Genomic DNA, 12,337 nt, shown 5'->3' with positions numbered 1-12,337 from the left:
GTATATCTCAGCTGATCCTATTACTATTTTATAATCCTAATTCATATTCAATTCTTAATTTCATATACTTCAGTTAACATTTATTTCCCAACCAGTATATTATGGTTGTATAGAGCAAAACAGCCCACTTTACAAATGCACTACTTGCTGCTTACTTTTTCTTTTTCTTCTGAATGTTCTTCTTCTCTTAATACCAAGAAACAAAGTAGGACATTTAATTAGTTTACTGGTCAATAGCTTAATTTCAGGTGGCAAACACCAGAAACAAACTCCCTTGTTTTATAGATTGGGAAAATAAGATCTAGAAATTTTAAGTTCCTAGGAATTCAGTCAAACACTCTCCCATCTAAGAATGTAGGATTGCTGGTTAATTCTCCTGACTCTTTCATCTATTTAATTAATAAAACAATACTAAATATTTATCTAAAATTGGTTCTATGATTAAAACTAATTTTTTAATCTCTTGTTGGGTAGATGAAACTAAATTTCTTGTAACATCCCAGAACTTGCAATCAAGGGCTGAAACTGTGTTGAATTCATATTTATACTATAGGAGTTCAAAAATAAAAATTACAATGGGCACTGGAACATCTGAGACATGAGCCAGATTTTAATAAAAATATAACTTAGAGGTAAAAAGATGTAAAGGGGATATGGGTGAGAGCACAAAAGCAAGAAGAATTAAAAATTCAAGGCATATTCATGTCAGAGTGAGCACATGATATGACTCAAGTAGAGGAAGCATGTTGAAGGAAAGTAGAAAAGAAGGTTAAGTTAGATGAAAAATGAAGGTTAGGTTAGATGAAACTAGTTTTAGGATTTGGTAGCAGTATATAATCATGGTAGCAGTATTTAATCATGACAGCAACAAGAAATAAGTAGTCACTGAATGTTTTTGAGCTGAAGATAGTAATTGTTATAGAACAAAAAATTCAGTGCAATCTTTCACTTCTTTCCATATCCATACATTTTGTAATGTGACTTTGCAGGTCCTCCCATTAAAAGGTGGAGAATATTTACCCTATCCAATGAATCTGGCTGACCTATGACTTGCTTTGGCCAATAGAATATGACCTAATTAATGGCATGGCAGTTATGGCCATTGGCTTCAATGGCTGTGCACAGTTCATCTCTCTGTGTCTCTGTCTCTCTCTGTTTGCCTCTTACTCTCAATCTGTGTATCCCCTGTGAGCACCAGTGAACAAGCCTAGTCCAGTCTGTTGGAAGATGAGAGGCCATGTGGAGAAAATCCATCCCTGGCAAGTACATTCTAGACCACCAGGTCCTAGCCAAACCTCTAATTCCTGCAGACACATAAGCAAGCCCAGCCAAGATCAGCTTAGACTGGCCCAGACCAAAGCAGCTTCTACCTACCCCACTGACTTTTGAGCAACAGTAAGTTGTGTGGTTGTCTGTTAGTATTAATGTGGTAGATAATAACCCAAACTTTGACATTTCAACAATGAAAGGAAGATAAACCTGGCAGCAATAGTAGAATGTATTGGAGTGTCTGTGTGTGCATGTAGGAAGAGGGGAGCAATTGTAATAGGAGAATTAGTCAGGAAATTGGTCTAAGAGCTCAGACTAGAATTCTACTAATTGATTTGTAAAGTAATGAGTCATGAAAAACATTTTGAAGAGGAGACTGCCAAATGTTATGAATAAATGAAAAAGGGGGAGAATTAAGGAATTATTTGATTTTTACCAAGTATTACAGATAAGCTTTTGTGCTTATTAAAAATATTTCTAAAGTGATTTTTTCATGGCTCAAATGGGAACTTCCTTGAGCCATTTCTTTCCTGTTAGTCAAAATACACCTACTAATTTGGGGGTTCTCAGAACAGGAAATTAAAACACATTTCTGTAAAATATATGATCACTGCCAAAGCAATTCACAAAAATAAAAAGTCTTGGCTTGCAACAATTGGTTTAAAATGTAAAATGCCAAAGACATTTTGCTTCCAGAGAGAACAGTTTGGCTTTTTTTTTTATGGTATGAGCTTGCCTAAGAAGCCTCTAGTCTTGGAACTCATCTACCACCACTTTCAGTTAGTGAGATTCCGAGATGCTCCAGGTGTATGGCATGTCAAGGATAAAGCCAGATTAAACATTTTGCTGTCTAGCTCCTTGGCTTTCTGCCAAACTCATAATGCTTCTTTATACTTGCCCTGTAATTTAAAACAAATATCTTCCAAAATTGTTTTACAGGATAGGCCATCCTAGGAGGAAGGGATCTTATAAAACGAGTGTGGGGTGTGTATTCACATGCGTAACAACTATGAAAATACATAGAAATATTCCAAGAATGTTTTTCCTTTACTGTAATGACAATGAGTAACAAGAAATGAAGAGAAAATTTTGAATATTTGAACAGTTTAATGGTTATGTGGTATATGTTTGTTAAGGTTAAGAGAATTGCACTGTTTAAGTTATTTAAAAGCATTGCTCATCAGGTAATTTTATTGTATTTTATTTAGGTTTATGTTAATGTGCATCATGTAACTTTCAACAAATTTTCTTAGATCTTTAGGTTATATAGAGCTCCTCTCAGACAAAGCATCTAGTGAAGTAGAAGACATCAATTCTAGGCAGAAATTAGCAAGTAATGAGGAATACATAGAGTAAATGGTGGCTTCTATCCCTTTAGTTCTTTCTTTCTTGTGATTCTACAAAGATTTGTACATCAGCTTTCCTTCTGTTAAACAGATGAGTTATGTAAAGACAACATGGAGACTTCAGGAATTCAAATGCTTCAGATGACAAAATATTTTAATTTTATATAGATTTGCATCCTGTGACGGATTCTTACTGAGAAGCCATCCATAAATGACACCAGCATACAATACTACCCTATCAGCGAGTCTGCTTCCAGCTGCTTATTTGACTGAGGTTGCTGGAATTGGCTTAACAATCTTCTGTTTTAAGACACTTCTGATGTTTGTTTTGTGATTCATCTCTTCCTTTTTGTTACAGATGAGACTTTTATATGGACAATAACTAATTTGCATGCCTTTTGCTAATGACAGAGCTAGAATTTCTGCAGCTTGTTCCTAGTGTCATGAGATGATTCAAAAATAAAAAGCTGAAGCAAAAAATATGCAAAATTACCTATAACACAATGTTTTCTAATATATAGACCTTTTTCTACTTAGCAATGCATTAGGCACAGCATATTATCATTAAAACATCTTCTAAAACTGATTTTTAAATATTTTAGCATTCAATTTATAGATGTACCATATCATTTTTAAAAACCAATTTGCTAGCAGTAAATATTTAGATTGTTTGCATTTTTAATATATTAGATGGAGTCTTGCAATGAACATGCTTTTAGGCAAAATCTTTGTGCATGTAATAGTCATAAAATTTAATTCATATTGCAGTGTTAAGTCACAGTGTACTGAACATGTGAAGGCAAAGAGAATCAGTTATCAGTAGTATAGTGAACATGTGAAGCCAGAGAAAATCAGCTGTCAGTAGAGTTCGGTTATATCTTTCTCCCTGCGTACAGGTAGGGCAGAAATATGCTCTTTAATGTGAATTTATCCAGGAATGAACATAGAAAAGTAGTCAAGAAAACACCTAAAAGAGCATTATTCAGCAATTTAAGATGTTCGACATTTATTCTGTTGCCCAATATTTACAAGGATAAGTAATTTTTCAGTTTAATGGGTACAACTGTATTTCATTTTCTAAAATGAAATATAGTATCAAATGCCATATCCTGTAATATATCAGGATGCATCACAATCAATGTGAGTTTGCAAAATTTTATTTCAAATTTTTGTTAATTGCCTGTGGATGTGAGAAAGAGAGAGGGGGGAGAGATTGTGAAGGGTGTTTATTATAGAACAACAAAATGAAAGCCAAAGTTGTAGGTGATGGAAAGCCACTGGAGAATTTTAAGTATGGGAATAATCTGCTTTCATCTGCATTTCTTATAGAGAAATATTTTCTCACTATTGATGTTAGGTTTGGGGATAAAAGTTATCTGTTAGTTGAAAATCATACTATTAAAATTGTGAAAAAAATCATCACCCAAAGTAGGGCAGTGGTAATGAATTAATGAAGATTAAGAGGGAAGGAACAGGTGTGAAAGATACTTAGGAAGAAGTGTTGATGGAAACAGATTTGAAAGAACAGCAAAAATTTGATAATGACTATAAATGTCTTTGGGCCCACACAGAACAGCGGATGGGGTGACATTAACTGCTATAATGTGAATAGAAATGGGCACAAGTTTTGACACAATGAGTTCTTTGCGGGATGCTTAATTTGAGGTGCTGATGGTACATCCTATCTGGATGTTCAATTAATAAATTGTTGGTTATAGGGGTCTAGGGCTCAGTACAATATTGTTCTGGATTGGGCATAAAATGGCACGAGTCAGCAGACAAGTAAAAGTTTAAGTATGCATAGGAGTTTATACAGGGACTGTGCATTAACTGAGAGGAAAAAATCTTGAGGAATTAACCCTGAATATATAGAGTGGTATGGAAGAAAAGTCAGCAAGAAGCTATTTGAAAGTGTCCTCGGTGAGATAAAAAGAGGACCAGAATGGAATGACTATAATAAGGTAAAGGCAGGAAAAAGTTCAAGAAGAAGTAAATGGTTAAACATTAAAGGAAAATTTAAAAAACTGTCATCTGGAACAACTGAGAAAATGCACGTTAGATTTAGTGAATGCGCTGTTATTTGTGATGTTGAAAATTTTCAATAATAGTTCAAGAGATGAGGCAATTGTACTGGACTGAATAGCAAATGAAGGGTTAGCAAATGCAGACAGTTCAAGTCCACTTATAAAATATTCAATTTTGAAGGACAGGCAATAGAGGAGATTATATATGTGTATATGTATGTGTGTGTGTATATATATATATATAATTTATTCATGTGATCATTCTATATTCAAATATATATTGAGTTCTCATTATGCCCTGATATTTTCCTAATCAGATAATATTTTGCATATGAATTATGTATAATTATTTCTAAGACTTCCCATCTATCTAATTACAAGTACTCCTTAAGTGCAAACTTTATTCATAAAAATATCAACATAAGCAGAAATCACTATATAAAACTAAATTTTAGCAGTTATTTATATTTAAATGTATGTCCTCTATGGTTGTTAATGTATAAGAACCTTTCTTTATATAGCAGATAGGCAATTTACCCCTATTTCTATAAGGATGTATTTTTTAAGCACTCAATTTATTTTTATGTGAATCTCTGGAGCAGAATATGAGATACAATAGCAGATACAAAACCAACTGAGAGAGTTGTGACAGATTTTATTTCAATGAGACTTGTTGGTTCTTCAGATTTTAGTAAAGATGATATTTCTTTTCTGTATTGTTTTGATATATGTTTGTAATGCTAGACAACTATAACATATTTTAAGAAGTACCCAGCCCATAATTCTAATATTTTAGAATGGTGGAGGCATTTCTTCTTTTAATTGTTTTATTCTGGTCCCTTCCTCTTAAGTCATCTGTCTTGCAGCCATTGTGACCTTCATCCAAGCCATATTATCTCCTAGTAAAATTTTTGCAATAACCTCTTGGCATTTGTGTCTCCATTATCTGACCCTTCTCAAAGATCCAATCAGAAAAAAGTGCCTACTATGTAGGTTCTAAAAGCTCTGCCAAAATAGTCATTCTAAACATGAGTTTCATTGTGCCTTTTTCTTCCTCGAGAACCAACATTCGTTCTCTATTTATTATCTGCTGCATTTTAGCCATACTTCTTTGCCTGATTCTCAAACTTGACAATACAGCCAGCCTGTGCTTTCCACTAATGGTTCTTCATCCAAATCCTTGTCATCTTCATATGCATTTTCTACATATGCCTTCTGAATTCTTTCATGGGTTTCCTACTGAAAGTGGTTTTCCTTCTCTCTTCCAAACACACATGCATATACACACACACATCTAAGCCCTGTGAATAGAGACCTACGCAAGTTCCATCTTCTTCATGAAGCATACTTATAATCCAGTATCTATTGCACTTTCAATTTTCTGAGCTTCTACATAGTCAGAACCTTTATAATAAACTGTTCTTTTAGATGTGATAGTTAGTTTTATCTCTTCTATTAGACTGTAAAGCAGGGCATAGTGCATCCACCTTATAACAATTATTTTGTAAAGTTGACATATTTTTTGGTAGAAACCTGTTCTCATCATGGTGCTAAACCACAAACTTAATCAATTGATTAGATGATTAAAGGGCCATCATGTTTTCTGGCATTGAAGTTCCATGACTCAAAGTATATTTGTATTGAGTTGTAATCTCAATATCTCAACTTAAACATCTCAATACCTCAATCTAATTATCTTTAGAAGATCTTTACTTAACAATCAAGATGTGACTCTCAACAATTTAACCAAAAATCTAAAATAAAAATTCTACTTGCACTTAGTCATATTGCTTTCCCACTTCTCATTAACCATGTACATCTTTAGGTTTTGTTGTTGTTGTTGCTGCTAGTCTTTTTTTCTCTCTTCTTTCAATAATGATGTAAAAATCTCTACAGTTATGTAGTGATGACTAGATAATTGTTATTTAACAAATGAACTTAGTTTCTACCTATGTAATTGGGAAACTTTAAATCTACATTAAAAATATTCTTAAGTAATTTTTATATGCACTTTATTTTATAGAATGAAAGCTATGATAGAAATTTTTATTCATTATTTTTATTTTCCTGTAATAGATCAGATGCCTAAATCCTTATTATTAAGGAATTGGCTACCAAGGCCTTTGTGATATGTTGCCCTGAGGGATCTACAAATGTGTTTTATTTCTTACAAGACTTGTTTGTTCCATTTAATTCACTCTCGTCATACCACACAGAATTGGGCATGGATTGTATGTCATTTAAGGCAAATTTTCTTTTGTGCCCAGGAAATACTCATTTCCCTCTGTGAGAAAAAAAAAAAAAAGCAGCAAAGTATTTTATTTCCACTCGAAAGGCCTTAATATGATGGCGAATTAAGCTCCGCATAAGCTAGGAGCTTTGTGCCTTGGTTGTCACTGGGTTAGGAATTGCTACAGGGACATAGGGTTTCCTTTCTAATTTTGCTAAAAGGCAATTCTTCCATTGTGGAGAGAAGACGTACTTCCTTACTTTCTTATAGACAAAGAAGATATAGGAATCTGTTTTTTTTTTTTTAATTTTTACTTTTTGTAAATAGTATTATAAGCAGAAATGTCACTATAAGGTTATTATAAACTAAGTTTCAGTTACTGTAACATGAAATGCTTCTAAAATTATTTCAATTTTTATTTGTAGAGGGAAAGAGTTAACAGTGGGTCTATAGCTCTTTTTTCTCTCTGTTTTGACCCTAACCAATCTCCTTATAAATAATGACTGATGGATTTACCATATAGAAGATAAATGAAGATCCTGCAGGGGTTGCTATGTACTGATTATTGAACTTACACTGCTTTTAGCAGGATATTTTTCTGGGAGACTTTATTGTAAATAATAGCGCAATCTATGGATTTACAGGCTGCAGCTGTACTCAAGAATGGAAGTTTGTCATACAGCCAGTACAGGGTAATGGGATCAGCAAGGTACACAAGTTGAGAGATCTCCAAACCTATTAAACACATCCTTATGAACGCACAACACGTTCTGATACATAAAAGGGGGACTTGAGAAGCTGTATCTTATAAATCCTACATTTCCCAGATATTTATATGATTTTTGCTCCTACACTTTGCTTGGAGTCTTTATGTGTTTTACATCAGTTTGACAATTTGGGCCTTTGTGATCATGCAATTTGAACATGTTTCGTAAAGAAGGTAGCACGTCTTATCTATATTTTAGAAAGGAAGGAGCTTTTGCTATTGCAATGATTGTGGCAGAAATCTGAAGCAGTAGCATCTATTTATTTAGTTCTTAGTATATGCTAGACAGTGTTCTAGGCTCTTGATAACTAATTTATTTTGCAATTAATTGCCCACCATGCAGATGGCTATTTACTGTGAAACTAGTAAAGCTTAAACTTCAGGACCCTACACTTGTTTGGGCCCCATCTCAGGCCTTGAGAAAGTTCCTAGAAATACATTCACACAATAATATGACTTGAAAAATTTCCCAAAGTAAGATACATTGACCACTATCAGTTAAGAATATTGTCTTTCCACTCCAAATTCTTCTTTTTGGCCTTCTCCTTGTGTTGAGTGGTGCTGAAGGAGCCAGCCAGGGGGAAATTCAGTTAGGGATGCACCTACCTTGGGTTTGTGGGATATATTTTCATGATGGGGTATAATTCTATGATTTGCAGTCAATTTTAGGTAAAATTATTGCCAGCAATCCTAGTATAGGAATGGCTTTCTGGAATATTCCTGTTACCCACTATGCAATCATAACAAAAAGGTAGAAGGTAAGAGTTTGTTATCATGACATGCACATGTCTTAACAGTGCTTAGAACCTGAAATCTATTGGCAGTAGAAGGGAAACAAGGTTTGAAAGAATACTTACCAATATCAAGATGTGAAACTGAAAACAAACCTCTAAATTATTAATAAACATTTTTGATCTAGTATGTTAAGAAACTTATTCTTTCTATAGAAAATTAAACTATAAAGTTCTTACATGAGAAGCCACTCAGTGAGATTGCAGCCAAAACAATATAGGATACAAGTATCACCAAGTCACTTGAGAAAGTTAGTATAAACATTGTTATTTTCCTAGATTTGGTGATATTTTGGTATTGGTCCATTTTTTAAATTATGTTTGTGTAATGGCTGTACCCATTCTAATTAGTTACTCCTGTGCTTTATTTTTGAAATTTTGTACTATTGTCCTTAAATGGAGTTATACCAAATTTTATGAGCTTGGGGCCCAAGATCCACCCCTGCGTGTAAGGTCAATATTATTGTCCATATTTTATACTTGAATAACATATATACTTGGGCCAGGACCACGGTCTTCTACTGTGCTTTGTCAATTCCACTAAGCTGCCCTTGTCCAATTAAATCAATTATAAGAGAGAGAGAAAAAAATAAGATACTATACAGTAGACCATATTCATAAATGGAAGGAATAAAAAAGGATAGGTCTCTGCCACTTATCCTTACATTTTATTGAGTGGCAAATTTGATGTTATTTTATTTAAATGACCAAGTGACACTGCATTCCCAATACAGGCCAATTGATTTAGAAAAAATATTACCTCTTTTTGATATACTGTCATTAAATTGTTATGCATAGAAACCCTCTGGATAAACAAACAAATATTATTGTATGTATGTATGATTTAGAGACTATAATTCAAATACAAAGTTCCAGAGATATTTTTAATGCTGAAATTATGAAGGATATGTTTGTGACTTGGTAAAAACTCTTTTAATTGTAAAAATATCTTTCTGAAATTTTACATATAACCTGTTTCTGTAAGTATAGTATTGCCATACAGTGTTTATTATTTTATACATGTGGGAATTAAAACAGCTTATTTCTGAAAGGTAATATGCCTATTCAAAAGTGTAAAACTACTCTAATCTGGATGGTCAAGAAACAGAATAGAAATCCTTTTCTGAAATAGAGAATAATTTGGTACCTAGTTAAGAAAGAGAATGACCAATCCAGGTAGACAGATTTGAGTTTATTTATATGATTCATATCCTCCTTTTTGAAAGGACATTTACAAACTTGATTTCAAAAATAAAAGAAATTCTGAATGACAAATGTTCACTTTTTAATTTCAATATTACAGGTTTGCTCTTTTATGAAAAACCATCAGTTGAAAATGTTCCAGTGGAATCTGTTATCAATTAATTTAACACTTTATATAAGAAATTATAAAACATTTATTTTCCAGTCTTACATATATTACTTAAAAATAGATACAATGTTCAGTTTGTAATTTTAAAATTTTACTTCTATTTCAAGCTACCTGAAAGAAAAGAACTCAGTTGAAAAAAATGTTTTGATTGTCTTCAGTAAGTATGCCTTTTAAAACAAGCACTGTTAGCAACAGTCCACCCACATGTATTTAGCAATTAGGTAGGTTAAAAGGTATATGAAATTATCTTGGAAGAAAAGAAATAATATTTGTTGGGTAAGTAAGATAATATTTGAAACTATTATTATTATATGCAACTTATTATCAAAGTCAAGTTGATAAATCTGCCATTGCACAAATTCATAAATAATTACTTAGTTTCCATTTTTAATATTAATTTCCATTATGAAGCACACTGAAAACATGGAGATAAGACAAGGCAGAGAAAAAAATTTTACATCTGATTGTTTGCTTGATGGAAGCACTGATTTGTTAAAATAGATTCTTGTACACATTTTCCTGTCCAAAAATATAAACTTGCTTATTTTCCATATATACAATTATCCTGTGAAATCCTGGACTCTGAGAAGAAAATATTTGAGGTATAGCATTGAATAAAACATTATAATGCAAAATATTTTTAGCTGAAATTCAGTAAAAGTTACTGTCAGCAGAGAAGAGTTAATCTGAGTGTGCTTCTGAAAGTCTTCCAGGTTTTTGTCCTCTGAGATTTTTGTTGGCGAATACAAATAACTGAACTCTTCAACATCAATATATACAAAGGCATTTTTTTATTAATCAAAGAAAGGGAATTAGAGTCATCAGAAATTACAACTTTATTTTTTCATAATACATATATTTATTGCCATGATAGTTTTGTAATTTTCATAAAATGAGAGTCAGATGGAATTCAGAGACACGTGCAAGTTTTGGAAATGGACATATAGATAACAGTATATAACTGTACATAAAGTAATTACAGTTTATTAAACACAATATTTTAGCACATCCTTGATGGATGGGAATGAGCACCATATCTTTTATGAATATATATTTTTCTCTTGTCTTTTTTTCTACAGCACCAAAGAAATTCAAATAGAAAAAGGAGAGATGAGAATTGGGGAATCATTAATCAGCCCTGTTTTCTATTTCAGCCACACTATCTTATAATCTTTATGATTTTCATAGCTTTTGTCATGTAATTTTGCCCCAGCAAGGGCATCAATATTTCCTAAGTAGTACAAATATACGTATCAAGTTGTTTTCTATAACATCCTTATTCAAAACTTGCATGTGGCATAAAATGGGTTGGTGGCACCAAGGTAAATTTTCTGTTGGTTTTATATGTTCTTTGTTCAAATCTTAGCCAAGAAAACAAACAGGACCAACTTCAAATCCAAACTTCTGATTCTGATCACCAAAGTCATTGATCATTACATCAACGATAGGTACTTGATCAATTTTTGGTGTATTGATTTCAATCACAGTCTTTTCATAGCCTTTTCTGGACTGTAAAATTAAGCAAAAATAAAAAAATTACACACAGTCATTTCACATTTTTAAAATACATGTTATTTTTTTTCTAAATCCCCTCAATGGAGGGAGGCTGTTGAATGAGAAGAGAGTTAAAATTTTCCATCAACCTACTATTGAACTCTTGTATAACTGATGTTACAGGTATTTTAAAATTTTGAATAGTGCCAAGTACATTTAAAATGTAATTATTTAGTTATTATACTCCAATATTGTCCACAATTGAAAAGAATCCTATTTTGATGATACAGTTTAATATGAAAATTGATATTGGTATTGGACCATACACTTAAGTGGATAGTACATCCTTGCCATCATAATTATAATTAAGATATAATGCATTCAAATTTTTTCATGACAAAATTTGAATACAGTGTAAGAATCATGATGCAGGAGGTCGAGAATCAAAACACTGCTATATATAAACTTTAAGAATATTTATCAATATATCACTTTTAGGAAATCCTTCAAAAACCTTTGCCCCTTTAATATTTTGTTTTCACTTCTTTGTTCTACTTGTACTGCACTTATCTGGTTGAAAGCACGAGGATTTGGGGGTATTATGGGTCGTTTTCTTAAATGGGATTGCCATATGTGTGAAAAAGTTCATTCCAGAGAATAAAAATTACAAAAAATAATAGTAGCCCCCTAAACTGGGGCAATGTATTACCAGTGAATCAAACTCCCTATAAACAGAATTCAGGGTGACAAGTAGCTATGGCATAGCATTCATCCCTTTATTTTTCAGTTCAGAATCATGGATTATGGTGGCAAATGAAATAAAGTTTTTGTTATTTCTTTGTACTTCAAGAACAAGTAGTTATAGTAATATTCAAAAGTTAAAAAATTCCATAAAAATAACACATGATCAAAGAGTCCCTTCTGTCAAGGTTTAAAAAATGTGTCTGTATGTGTATTTCAGAGGGTGTTTCCGCATGTGGGTATGTGAATATTAGTAGCTTCTAATATGTTTATATGTCAGTGTTAAACATCAAATCTTAATAAC

General features: G+C 32.5%; 1 protein-coding gene across 1 annotated transcript in view; it reads right to left on the bottom strand.

The window, feature by feature from the left end:
* Positions 1-9,761: 9,761 nt before the first annotated feature.
* COL11A1 (collagen type XI alpha 1 chain) overlaps positions 9,762-12,337 on the bottom strand; it is a 235,964-nt gene continuing 233,388 nt past the window's right edge. Inside the window, exon 67 of the mRNA XM_037815603.1 lies at positions 9,762-11,307. Coding sequence (XP_037671531.1) covers positions 11,161-11,307 — 147 coding nt within the window. The 3' untranslated portion in view covers positions 9,762-11,160. The remainder of the gene's footprint in view (positions 11,308-12,337) is intronic.

This window comes from Choloepus didactylus, chromosome 2, assembly GCF_015220235.1.
Source record: "Choloepus didactylus isolate mChoDid1 chromosome 2, mChoDid1.pri, whole genome shotgun sequence".
NCBI classification, from domain to species: domain Eukaryota; kingdom Metazoa; phylum Chordata; class Mammalia; order Pilosa; family Megalonychidae; genus Choloepus; species Choloepus didactylus.
The sequence above is the reverse complement of the archived record's forward strand: the minus strand, read 5'-3'. Positions and strand labels throughout refer to the sequence as shown.